Raw genomic sequence first — 13,946 nt, 5'->3', positions numbered from 1 at the left:
ATAATCACTGCCTATTAATCTCAAGGTTATATATTACTGATCTTATAAACACAGGCAAACAATATGGATGTTTATTTTTCTTTAGTTGATAACAGGTTCCTTCCCTTTAAAAAAAAAAAAAAAGAAGTTTTGCAATCTTTCAACAAATGCAATGTGGCTGCTATATTCTGAAATCTGATTCATGTGCAATGTATTCTAATTTTTTCAAAAAATGGTTATCAAATCTACAAAAACAAAAAAAGGAAATTCCAGAAATACAAGCAGACTTTGCTCCATCATCCATGCTATCATATACAGAGACTCTCTGGATATTTACGATAAAGAAAACTTAATTCTATGCATTAATTTTCATACTAATCCCTTAAGAAGTTTCAAAACTAATGGGAATTTAACAAAATTTTCCTTTCTTATGATCAGATAGAAATTTAGTGGAACAGAAAGATAATTGAAGGTAGATAACATAAAACAACAGTAAAAACATCAGTGGGATAATAAAAACTGGAATACTTAAGAATTGACCATATGCACTGGCATTTTGTCTAAGCCCTTAGAGATGCCTCCTTTTTTGAAATGTCTTTTAGCCACATCACCTACATGTTTTTCCAGAGATATGTGACATGAGAATAAAGTCAGATAGTACCATTTGGAGGTAGGCCAGCCAATCAAGTTAGAACATTTTATGGATATTTGAGAAACCTCTTCATTCTCAGAGCCAACCCCATAAAATATTAAGAGAATTCAAGACCTCTCCTTAAGTACTCCTTCTGAGTGTTTTCTTCTGCATGTTTCAGATACCTTATGAAAGAACCTGTACTAAATGATGATCTTCCAAGTCGTATACTCTGTGGAGCCGTCAAGGTGAAATCAAGAGTGAAAGAGCTCACAGAAACCTCTGCCATCTTTGAAGATGGCACAGTGGAGGAGAACATCGATGTCATTGTCTTTGCAACAGGATATACTTTCTCTTTTCCCTTCCTTGAAGATCATCTTGTCAAAGTAGAGAATAATAAGGTCTTGCTGTACAAATATATGTTCCCTCCTCACCTGGAGAAGTCAACTCTTGTATGCATTGGTCTCATCCAGCCCCTAGGTTCCATTTTCCCAACTGTTGAACTTCAGGCTCGTTGGGTAACAAGAATTTTCAAAGGTAAGTGAGTGGACAAGTGAGTAGCTGAGGGTTTCACACCTGGTAGATTTTACTCAAGAACAAATTTAGAAAAGGAGGTCACCAACAAGAAGGCTGCCAATTTTGGCTGCTCTCACAAAATTAACACCCTAAAAAGTTAGCAGGGAATTCACAAGATAACAAATTCAGAAATATAATAATGATAATATGTATCTGTAATCATTCCTTTAAAATATTAGAAAATTCAGATAATTTCAGTTGGCATGAAGTTAAGTACATATTTTCTCTTGGACTAATGAGAGAACAGTTATGAAGGAAACCACCTATGACTCCTGGTTTTACCTACATGATGTTTATAAATTCCTCAGAATATGCACAAATCGAAGAGATTGAGGGCCTACTCCATGCCTGTTTCCAAATTAGCTCTTTTTTATTTATTGTTTTTATCTTGCATATTTATTACTGAGCCAAAGCACTACTGCAGAAACCCGGACACAAAGAGAAAAATCATTTTCCCGATTAAACACATCCAGCCATTCATATAGTAGTGGTATTTTCAGAGTGACATGGTAAGATGCAAGTGACCTCGTTTTGTTTCTTGGCCAGGAATCTCTTGATCCTGAAAGTCTTGTGAGAAGACATGGCAAGGAGTAAATTCAACCACACACAGGATGGCAGAGAAGAGAAGAGAATAGCGTTCCAAATTATCTCTTAATACCTAAGTAGCTCAATCTCACAGATCCCTACAAAGCTATAAAATTATTTAAAATATTTCTATCTGAGCATTGTGTAGCACATTGCACTCCTAAAAAGGCTATTACTATGTCCCTCATCCCAGGGTTCAGTTCAGCTCAACAGAAACTTATTGACTACTTAGCCCTGTGCTGGAACTTGGTGGGATAGAGAGAAATTCAGGCAGATCATTTCAACATAATAAAACAAATGCTTTGGTAGAGGAGTGCATGGAGTGTGTGGGTAGAAGAGAAAGGGTGCTTAGCAACACCAGAGTGGGATAAAGGGAGGGCATGTGGTCAAGGAAAATTTCCTGGATAGCTGGATCTTCCCAGGTGCAGAAAAGAGAATTGCTTGAGCCAGAGCACAGGGGCCATAAGACATATGAAGAATTACAAGCTATCTGACATTGCTAGAACATGAGGTGTGAGGCAGAGAAGGGTGAGAGATTATTCTTAGAGAAGAAAGGACCAGGACACAGGAACCTTGCAAGGCATGATAAGGAGCTTGAATATACAATGTAGATCAGCTCCTCCCAAACTTAGCTACACATAAAAACCATCTTTTAGACCCTTGGGGACCCTGATTAAGTCTGGACTGAAGACCTAGATTCTCCATTTAAGAAAGCTCTTCAGCCAGAAGACCCAGTGAAAGGTCCTAAGCAAGGACCAGACATTATCAGATTATATTTGTGATAGGTTATTTCAGAATTAGTGTGGAAGATAGATTTGAAAAAGGGAAATGATTGGAGTCTCAGAGACCAGTGAAAAGGCTACTGTGCTAAAATGTGATGCAACCTGAGACATAGTTAAGAGAAACATCAGCAGGACATAATGCTTGGCTCCACATAGAAAAATTAGAAGAAGAGAGAGGAGCCAGGGGTGAGTTGCAGATCTCAGGCCATGGAAACTGGGTAGAGAGCAGTGCTGTGACTAGAGAGGGGACACACAGAAGATGCAAGTCCGAGCAGGAAGACTTCAATGATGAGCTCAGTTTTGGACTCATTGAATCTGAAATGTCTCAAGACTAGCCAGATCCAGAGGAGCTGATCATTTTTCAACCTGTCTGAAGCTCAGAGGACACTTGGGACAGGGAATGGAATCATAAGCACACAATGATAACCTACATCAATCTTCTCTCTCCATCCCCACTACCCCATCTTAGCTGGCACCAATCTCTCAACTGGTTTTCTTCAACAGCCTCTTAACTATTCTTGCTGCCTTTAAACTCCCCTTCCTGACCCCATTTTCCAAAATCCAGTGGCTAGAAGGATCTTTTCAAAAGGCAAATCTGATATGTCAGCTCCTGCAGAAAACCCTCCCACAGCTTCCCATCACCTTCAGAATGGAGCTCAAGCCACCTGGCATGGCTTCCTGACTTATCAGGCTTACCATCCCTCTCCAGCCTCTTCCCTTACCCCATCCACCTCCGCTGTACCCTGGTGATCCATGGGCAGTACCACGTAGAACCCAAATGCAAGTGGCACAGCCCAGAGTTCAATAGCACAGCAGCCCTGACTTGGTATAACATGCGTAAATGGCCAGAATTTAATTGTAGGGATCAACTGTTAGATAAAGCGATGATACTGAACCAGACCCACTACTCAAACCAACTTTTTTTTCCTAGGCTTGTGTACTTTGCCCTCAGAGAGAACTATGATGGCAGATATTATCAAGAGGAATGAAAAAAGAATTGACCTGTAAGAATTTTTTTTAAATTCTTTACATAGTAGTGTTTCTCAAAGTCTGGTGATCTATCTCCCCAAAGAACAAACTACCTGCTTCTTAAAAATGCAAATTCCTGGGCCACAGCCCAGACCAGCTGAATCAGAATCTCTGTATGAGACTGCAAATCTGTACTTTTATGCTCTTCCTAGGTGATTCTTATACATACTAGTTTAAGAACCAACTACTTAAAAATAGAAATTTCACCAAATCAGAACATTTTTTCCTTGACTTAATTTTATTTCAGTTTTGTATGAAGTCCATATTAGATTCTGTATCCTCTCACACTCTGTGGCTTAAGAGGGAATGGAATGGGGGACAATGGTGGTGACAGTAGTCTGAGTATCTCTGGAAAGTTAGCTGGGGGAGTTGATGTGAAGTAAAGGGTCAGGGATTTATACTTTGTGATAAAGTGGAATGGAGTTCAGTAGTGATCAAGTACCCTTGGAAAGTTGACTGAGGGGCCTTAAATCACATATAGGGGTTATCTCACGTTCAAATTCTAACTTATCTATCATACGCCAGCCAGAGTGCCAGGTACCTTAATAATTTAACAGGGAAATATTAAGCATCTCCTCCATGCAAGACACTGAGCTATGCTTTCAACTGTAGTATCTCATGAATCTTTGCAGCAATCTTGACTAGTTTTACTTGCCTGGAGACTTGAAGCTGCTTACCAAATACCAAATAATAATCATGGTTGTAAATTCTGTCACATTCCTAGAACTTCCAGTGAATTCGTGGGTCTTTATTTTACAGCCTACTCTCCATCTGAGATATGGGCCTCCTGATGGGATAAACTGACACTTGACAACCAGAGATTTCATTCAAAACTCATTTATTCCTTCATTCTCCCCTTCATTCTTTCAACAGCTATTGAATGCCTAATGTTCTTATACAACCGAGAAGCTTTTGTGAATCTGCCCCTTTTTCTTTCTTCATTAAGGTTTGGAGAGAGCCAGAGCCAGATACTGCAGACCAATTACGTCGACTACTTGGATGAGCTCGCCTTAGAGATAGGTGCAAAGCCAGACCTCCTCTCTCTCTTGTTCAAAGATCCTAAGCTGGCTATGAAACTCTATTTTGGGCCCTGCAACTCCTATCAGTATCGCCTGGTTGGGCCTGGGCAGTGGAAGGAAGCCAGGAGTGCCATCTTCACCCAGAAACAACGGATACTGAAGCCTTTAAAGACACGGTCACTAAAAACTTCATCCACTTTCCTAGTTTCCTTCCTGCTGAAAATCCTGGGGCTTCTCACTGTTGTGGCTGCCTTTTTTTTCCAGCTTCAGTGGTTCTAACCTGTCAGCATAATGCTTTTGACTTTATTGTCAGTCAGTACCACTTAAAGAAAAAAAAAAAAAAAGAAGACTAAAAGAAAAATTATTAAATCTATATTCTGAACGTTAGAGTTGGGAGAAGCAGAGTGAGAGTTAGCAAAATTAGGTCTAGGTATAAAACCAAAATGGTGTCATGACATTTCTTTGTCATTCCACCCTTCCCTCAAGTTCACCAGAATCTCCGAAAAGGATAATAGTACACTGGCTAAATAGTACTGCCAAGCCCTGATGTAAGAGAGTCATGTGGAAAAACAGTAGAATTACACAGGATGAAAAGCAGGCCCCAAGGCTTAACTCACTGGAAAATTTAAATTGTGGGCAAATATTTAAACCCCTGCACATTGTTCCTGATAGTCTTCTAATCCGGACTCTGGTAGCACGGTTCTCAGATGTTAGGTCGTGCTCCATTTTTGCTTCATGGGGAATCACTTAAAAATACTGGAGGAAAAAAATGGCTAGAAATTAGCCTAGAAAACAATGGCAATGCTCAGACAGACTTTTGGGGCTTCACACTGAAAGCTGAGCAAGTAGCCATCTTTCTTATACTTGCCTTATATTTTAACAGAAACACTGCTGTAAAAATAAAAAGAAACTTACCATAACAGCTATATTTAGTGCTCATCACAAACCAGAAAATGTACACATCGTATGTATTATTTCATTTAATTTTCATGACAATTCCGTGAGATGGGTGCTGCTGTTATACCCATTTTACAGATGATTAAACCGACACTCAGAGCAGTTGGGTCACATGCCCAGGACCAGACAGCTGGTCTTGTGATGGAGCTGGGAGTGGAACCCAGGTTTGCTTGACGCTAGAACTGAAGATCATAACCTTGCCCCGTAATATACTTATTTACAAAAACCTCCATTATTAAATGCTTATTAAGAGCTTTATTTATAATCACATATATGTTCCTTCTGGAGGAACTTTACATAGAAAACAGCACTCTTCTTGCAAAAGAGATCTGATTAATATTATATAAATTATATATATAATTTTATATAAAATATATATATATAAATTATATAATCCTTGGTTTCTATTTCAGCTTGATCTAAAATTCGTTCGAAGGAATTTACAAAAAAAAAAAACACCTATACAACATTTAGGATAATCATTGACATCTTGGGAAAAAACCAAGCATCAAAGAGGAAAAATGTATCTCCCAAGTAGATAAAAAGTATTGTAATGATTGGACCTTGTCTTTAGCTCTAACCTTACAAATAACCAAGGCCAAAAAGCAAAACAGCGTGTACTCTTTGTCATCTGATAAAAGAAAGCATGCCGGTTTGTTAGGAGAGATAAACATTTGCTTAGAACTAAAGTCTAAAAATGTCAAAAGCAATTCATTGTCAATAGGCATTGAGCAACATAATAGATAAACATCTGGTTATAAAACATACACTACAACTGTTCTTTCCGTGAACTGTGCTTTAGGAGATGAACTCTGCCATAAGCCCAGAACAAGACCTTCAAAGAGAGGGAAAAGCCCACAGATTCAAGATTAAGGCAAATTTCTCTTCTTATTCCTCCAAAGCCTTTGTGGTCATTATTCTTCACTTTGGCCTAGATTTCTCCCTCAGATGCCTACAAACTTGTGATGGTAATCCCTGTCAGTGGAAACTCTTTAAAGTCCATTGACATGACACCAGCATTTAAATACAAGAATTGTTTTTCATTGTTCTTATAAGCAGATTCCTTTGAAAAAAAAAAATTGCAGAAGGTATAGGTACTTTGTTCTTGATTAAAACCTGATTACTTTGCTAATTATTAAAAATGATATGCAAGCTATTATATTAATAATAACCACGATAATAATAATTAATAATAGAATTTAGCAAGGCTTTATAGCAAAAGGAGGTAAACTACCTATTTGCCCATTTACCTATTTCTGTAAATAAAATTTTACTGGATCACCACCACATCTATTCATTTATTGTTTGCAGTCACTTTCAAGCTGCAATGGCAGAGTTGAGTAGTTGCAACAGAAACAGTATGGCTTACAAAGCCTAAAATGTTTACTATCTGGCCCTTTACAGAAAATTTGCTAATCCCGGCTTTGTAATGTAAAAAGCATTGTCCTAATTATTTTTTATAATTTGCCTCACTCATCATTAACACTACCCAGTGAAATAGTTATAGTTGTTATCCTATTTCCATAGTGGAAGAGATTGAGAATCATTTGTCAGATTGATGCTGAATTAGTGAGGGAGGAAGAAAATCATGCCATTAGGATGCAATTATTATTAAATTTGTATCCTTGAAAATTTTAGAAAGAAAATAATCAGTATTCTGGTATCTTTTCAAAACACAAATAGATCATGTCCAGAGTCTGAGACTGACTGAGGAAGACTCATTCAAGTCTATTCCATTGCTTCCGTACATCCTGAAACATAAAACTATCCTAGGATAGTATGTTCCACATGATGGTCCACAGAGATATTCCCTGCATCAGAATATCTAAAGGAGCGTGTAGAAGTGCAGATTCCTGAATAAGATGAAATAATAATTCAGACCTGCTGAATGAGCATCTCTGCTGGAATCTAAAGTCTTGATAAGTTCCCCAGAGGATTCTTGTGCACATTAAATTTAGGAACCATGGGATTGAGACCTCTTGAAAAAAAAAAGCTGCTTTCAGAGATTAGCCCATGGCTTTTTCCACTTCTCAGGGACAAATTCCTCCTTAGGTTCAGCCTTGGTGTTTCTTGCTGTACAGTGTTTCTTCCTCTTGTAAAGGATTTTAGCTAGTTACCATTTTCATGCAAAATCTCTCCCTGTGATGGTTCCCTTTTACTAACCTTTTAACTATCCTTCTCTAGATGATTGTTCCTTGATTTTCCATTTCAAAAGTGTAAAATTTGTTCTTTGCAGAAAAATATTTTTTCAAATAAAACTCTTGGACCAGGATATGTAACAAAGTTTCAAGTAATAAAATTTTAAAAACTTAACCAAGATAGAATCTAGCATTCACATGATAACCTTAGGACCAGATCATGGATCAATGAGGCTTAAAAAAAAAATGGTTCCTGAGATTAGATTCTACTTAATTCAGGTCGGATGCCAGAATGAGATTAAACATGCAAGGCTTTTATTAAGGGAAATGACTGTATGAAGGAAAAGGAGAGTGCAGGAAAAGGCTGGACAATCCATCAGACAGCAGTGCAAGCCTGGCCCTGCGTGAAGGAGAGAGAGAAGAAAGGTGGATAGAAACATTGTAGACTGTTGTGCAGTCTACAGAAGATTCGGCAGAGCCACTGGGGAGCCCTCAAGCCATCAGAGAAGTCCTGACTCTCCTGTGAATGATCTGCTTCAGAGTCTCTGACATGCGATCACTGGCTGGGAACAGCTCATGGGGAAAGGGGGCCTTTACACCAGCACAGCAACGTTATCTCAAGCACAGCAGCTAAAGCCCTTGGTTAATTACACTCCCTGTAGTTAGAGACCCATGAAGCACATTCTCATAGTTACCTTAGGTTCATAACATCATTTTTGTGTTCTTCAATTAATTGAACCATAATTTTTAAATTAATTAGTCATCAGTTGCTTCAACAGACAATGCTGAGACATAGGAGTGCCTTCCTCTTGCCCCAAAACTTCCAATGCCTAGAAGCCCAGACTTGAAGGTGTCTGTGAGAGCAGCAACAAAGAGGCCCTGCAGAGTCCTCCTTTCCTGCTGACACTTCACTCCTTTTCTCAAAAACCCTCAGTGGCTCCTCATCACCTTTATTTTTCAAGACCCTCCAAACCGGCTGTATCTCCAAGTAGATGTTTAAGGGAACATAAAAGAAAGTAGCTGTTATTCCCATCTCCATCCTTGCTGCAGTGCTAAGTCGAATGCCATTCCACATCAAGCTTTCCTCAGTCCCTGCAGCCAAAATGTGTTTCCTCCACCTTTGTATCACCAAACCACTTTGTTTTAATCCTGCAGTAGTGCTTACACCCTTACCTTCTACTATTAGGTTGCTTTTGTAGTCCCTAGAGAAGTCACCTAGCTTTCTGAGACTTTCTCATCTGAGTGTAGAGAGGTGGTCAAATGATCACTAATGCCCATCAAATATAATATTCTATGACCCTACCATAATTCCTTAACTGTCAATTTTTCATAACGGTTAAATTGAATGTCTTTTGTATCATGTTCACTGGCCCTAATGGCAAAGATGACAGTTTTGTGCTGAGAAGCCACCAAATCCAACTCTCAGAAAATACAGAGGTTAGGAAACTTGGGCACTCTTCAGGGTGATGCAATACTAGGAATTATACTTTGGAACCAAAAGGTCTCTGCAAATCATGGGGTCATTTTAGAGATGAAAGGGACTGAAGAGAATGCTCTCAGATAAGAAAACAGAGGTTCAAAGAAGCCGGCTCATAGTCCAGGGCCGCATGATTAGTCTTATCTCCTGAATACCAGCTGATATTGCTTCCACTGTCAGTTCAAACAAACTGCGGCAAGTGTTGGCTCCTTTACCCTTGCGGATGAGAAGAGGTATCTAAAACTTGTATTTTCATGCTAGATGTCCATCTGTATATGCTACATATTCTGGGAGAAGAGTTTTAATTTTAACTATTAAAAAGAGTTTCATTGTTAGGCATCCCTATGCTTTGAGCCACTGGCCAGTAGAAAGTAGTTGATTCTGTAAGAGCATCAATTTCTCCTAATGTTGAACAGTTTCAAGTTCCAGCAACCTCAGGAAACTGGATAAAATGATAACAAGCCATCATTTACTGATCATTTATTGTGTTCTAGATGTTATCAAGAATTCAATTTCATTTCATCATATTTAATCTTCACAACCCATTTTACACATCAGGAAATTGAGACAGAGTGTTTAAATGGCTTTCCCAAGTTTTTTAATCAATTTTTTAAAATCACATATTATTTCTTAGTTTTCCAGTGTCTGTCTTACACTAGAATAAAATATCATGTTAATCGATTTTGTTCCTTCTCTTACACACTGAAAATGGAGCTGATCCCAAGGAGAACTAAAAAGTTGACGAACTACAAGTTGTCAAAAAAGGTTCAAAAATGGTTTTAATAAGTCTAATACAGTAATATGAAATTGTATGAATGTCTACATTAAAAAATATTTTATTAATTTGGTATTAAGGTATCTAAGTAAGAATGAGAACCACATTTGTTTTGAAAAAAAAAAAAATCCTCACAAGTGCCTGGGGGAGAAAAGAGAGACTTGAATTTTGGGCAGAATGGGGTTCTTCAGAAGAAAAGAGAGAAATGTTTAAGTCATTTGAAAGAGGACAGAAGGAAAGAAAATAAGAACAAAATGAAAGAATACAGCCAGTAAGATAGCAGAAAGCTGGCTAGGGTACAATGTGACCTCTCCTTATGACTCCTTGAATACTCAGCAAAGTTATTAAACATTAAAACCTTGAGTGGAGGTGGACTTTTGTGGAATAGAGAAGGAGCTAAGCCTTACACTTATATTGATTTGGGGCAAAACATTAACAGCACAGTCAGAGGCCAACGCAGATGGAGGGACCACGCTGTGTCCAGGATACTGAGATGAACAAGAAAAACCAGATGCGAACTTTAAAGATTTAGATAATTGAGTTCCATAGCATTTCCAAAGCACTTCCACAGTTACCTTCTGACCTATTCTTCAACACAACCTTGTGTATTAGGCAAAGCAAGGGTGAATATCCTTCTCTATAGAGAAGAATATTAAGGAGCCCTCGTTTCTTGTCAGTATTCTTCCTATTTTGTCCCACTGTGCTATTCCAAATATGTCACCATGTGAGAGTTCCCCATTAGTACTCCTTAGGCAGTCGCAGAATAGCACCTAAAGTGACATGACAGTCTCTAATTCACTGTTGCAGACTTTCCCACAAAATTCTCATCAAGCCACAAAGGCATTTAAGGGAACATAAAAGAAAGTAGCTGTTAATCGCTCTGGTCCTTAGATGGTAGAGGTGAGTCACTGCTTCAACGCTATGGATAGAGAAAAGACCCATTTCAAGCAAAACAATTGGCCTTAGGTAGGCATGGAACTATCCCCACCTCCCCTTGCAGTGCTCCTGTTCTGCACGTGTATTCTCACAAAAGGAAGAAGAGCAAGCTCAACGTGTAAGGGACTTAGGGAGTTAACCCCTCTTAAGAACATGCGCATTTAAACAAACAGAAAACACTGTTGAGAAAGGCATAGGGAGCTTCTCGGTGCTTTTTGTGTGGGGGTCGGAGGGTAGGGAGTTGTAGTTCATTAAACGCTGCTCTTTAGAGGGAGGGAGGAAAGAATTACACTAAGTCCAATTTACAACTGGAAGTAAAACTACTCTCTCAACTGTAATTCTATGATTCTAAATATGAATCAAGGAAGAGTGATAAGAATTCAGGCATTGATTTAGAAATACAATGAAGCAGCCAAGAAACATCCCTCTAGTGATCAGTCAGTATGAACTAGGTATGATGCATTAATAACCAATCCCCAATCTCAAAACCTTGAAATAAAACAAAGATTATTTCTCTTTCGTGCTATGTATCCACTGGGAGATAGGCTCTGCTCATCTTAGCTACTTGGGCATCCAGTCTAAAGGAACAGCCATGTTGGAAGTTGCTGGTTTCTGTGCTGAAGGAAAAGGAAGAGCTACAGGACTTCCCACTGGCCATTAACTCCTCTGAGCCCAGAAAGGACACACGCTACTTTGGCTCGTAGTTCAGTGACCAGAACTAGTCACATGTTCCCAAACAACCACTAAGAGACCAAGAAGTTTAATCCTCCCATGTGTCCAAAAGGCAGAAAGTCCACATTAATTCCCAGAGAGCATCATAATCTATCAATTTGGCTTCTTAGGGTCTAGATACACTTCACAAAGGGGCTTGAATACCATTCCCCATTCCAGGTTCTCAAGTACAACTAATTGACAATAAACCCTAAAAATAACAGAAAATGAAGTACAACTGAAGACCAGTCTTCTCATTTTTAATTACTGTAAGTTTGTTGCTAATTCTGGAAAATGAGATGATATGATAAATGATCACGTTGGTGCTCAACCAACACTTTGAAGTTCTTTGTTTCCACTTATGTTAGCAGCATCTCTGGTCAGGACCTGAGTCTTCCTTGGCGTGCACCAAGGAGGCATGTACATACCAAGGTAAGTGTCTAAATACTGGGATTTGGGATGCTAATTGTGCCCCTGACTCTCAGGGTGTCCCTGATTCAATGTCAAACATATTTTGATTTTTAAAAACACACTTGAACTAATAGTAATCTTGAAGGCTTAACTTCTGGGTAAAAATTAAGCTTTGAAGTCATCCAAATGTTATCATCTTCATAACTGCAGGAAGGCAGCTGAGCTCAACAGAGCCAACAATGCTGTCTCTGTGCCAAGTCTTTAATAAGCCGGAAATAAGGCAAAGGGTGAGCCTAATGAGCAAGCAACAGACCTAGTGATACAGAAGGGTTTCTGGGTGTAGGGCCAAAGGATGTAGTGATAATATATTAAAAAAAAATCAGGGGGAAAAAAAAGAATTTATCCTTCCAGAACCTTCTCCCTGCTTCAGTCTTACCAATCTGTCTTGACGTTTACTCTCTGTGCCTGTGGCAGTCATTTCAATATTCTGAATCAGTAATCAAGACACCTCTCTGGTCTGGCAATGACATCACCATCTCATCATCGCAGCCATTTGCTGAGTGTTTACTACATATAAGACCCTCCACATAGATTATCTCTTCTAATCCCCACCACAACCATCCGAGATAAGTATTATTATGCTTATCTTAAATTGAGGAAACTGAAGCTTTAAAAAGTTATACAATTTTCCCAAGATCACTCTGACAATAACTGGTAAAAACATTATTTTAACCCAGGACTTGGGACTCCGAACAGTATGCTTCTCCCATATATTTGTCGTATTTGCTAAGTGCCTGGGCAATCATCTGCACTCAGGAAGGCTTTAAAAATTGAATTTAATAATGTGGGTGATGTATGATTTTAAAACAGTAATCATTTTCTCTAAATGGGAAATGGGTCAAAACACTTACACGTGAATCTTTGGTGTAGCAGCTGTTGTCATGAATGTCTTATTTTACTTTTTCCCTTCCCTTTGAAGAATGAGATCTACGAACAATGAAAGATGCTGCTGTGACTCCCTAAAACAATTTCTATTTCGCAGGGAGAAGAGTAAGTCTAAAGTGCCTATCTCCAGACCGTGTTTCTCTTAGCATTTCACTGTTGCAATTAATCAAGTTAAAATATAAACAATGGCTAACCTCAGGTTCCAAATTCTGCATAACATTCCTTATCTCCCAAACAGGGTTCATCCGGTGTCCTGGGGGCCCCTAGGCTGACACTGGCTCAGCATCATCCATTTGCAAGCTCCAGAGTCCTAACTGTGGCCGGGCCTTGGGACCAGGAATTTCAAGTACATAAAGTAAGTAACCAGATATAATCTCTGATTCCTTTGGATTAGGGAGCTGAGGCCCAGATTTTTCCTGTTTTGTTATTGTGCTTCAGAACAGAATCACCTCACCAGAATGCCACTCCCCCAGTCTGTGGAGGAGTTATAAAGCCACTCCCTACCCAAAATACAAAAAGAGTGGTAAATACCTGAGTACTTGTAACGGGACAATAAAGTCAGATATTATCAAGTCTTCTGTGTACCCTGGTAAGTACACTGCTGGGTAGATTACTAAGTGGTTAATTCAAAGGGAAAACTTGGATTACTAATGCCAAAGAAACTAATGCAAAAAGAAATCAGTCATTTTTCTTAAGTGCTTCCATTTATAGCTTCTAACGTGGTGTCAGACAATGCTTTGGGGGGTTGTCTACCAATCACTGGTATTCAGCACCAGCTGGGAGCGAAAAGCAACCCCAGCATATCTGGTCAGGACCTGGCCCTTTTGAATCTGACTAATTTGTTGTTGGCACGTTGTCCTGTTTCCTGTTTTTAGAAGTGCATCATTCTATGCATTATGACAAAATTTCCTGCTTTTCGTACTATTGTCAGGTCCTTTTCCCTAATCCCACTCCCAGCTGAATTCGCAAGGTTATCAAGTTTAACGATTTTAAAA

The 13,946-nt window shown here is 38.9% G+C and overlaps 2 protein-coding genes and 1 long non-coding RNA gene across 6 annotated transcripts in view; 2 read left to right on the top strand and 1 right to left on the bottom strand.

Moving 5' to 3' along the window:
• FMO2 (flavin containing dimethylaniline monoxygenase 2) overlaps window positions 1–7,830 on the top strand; it is a 30,530-nt gene extending 22,700 nt beyond the window's left edge. Inside the window, 3 exon segments of the mRNA XM_006192065.3 lie at window positions 792–1,147; window positions 3,485–3,557; window positions 4,529–7,830. Coding sequence (XP_006192127.2) covers window positions 792–1,147; window positions 3,485–3,557; window positions 4,529–4,880 — 781 coding nt within the window. The 3' untranslated portion in view covers window positions 4,881–7,830.
• The window catches only part of LOC106729126, a 180,613-nt gene that overhangs the window by 113,035 nt on the left and 53,632 nt on the right, over window positions 1–13,946 (bottom strand). The window lies entirely within an intron of this gene.
• Window positions 11,716–13,946, top strand: part of FMO1 (flavin containing dimethylaniline monoxygenase 1) — a 31,958-nt gene continuing 29,727 nt past the window's right edge. The window contains exons 1-2 of one of the 2 annotated variants that reach the window (XM_014565469.2): window positions 11,716–12,027; window positions 13,190–13,306. The gene's annotated coding sequence lies outside the window, so the exon portion shown is untranslated. Of the gene's footprint in view, window positions 12,028–13,189; window positions 13,307–13,406; window positions 13,541–13,946 lie in introns of those variants that run through there. The other variant, XM_006192066.3, reaches the window with a different exon arrangement.

Source organism: Camelus ferus, chromosome 21 (assembly GCF_009834535.1).
Source record: "Camelus ferus isolate YT-003-E chromosome 21, BCGSAC_Cfer_1.0, whole genome shotgun sequence".
In the NCBI taxonomy this organism is placed as follows: domain Eukaryota; kingdom Metazoa; phylum Chordata; class Mammalia; order Artiodactyla; family Camelidae; genus Camelus; species Camelus ferus.
Note: the sequence above shows the minus strand (reverse complement) of the source record. Positions and strands in the feature narration are given on the sequence as shown.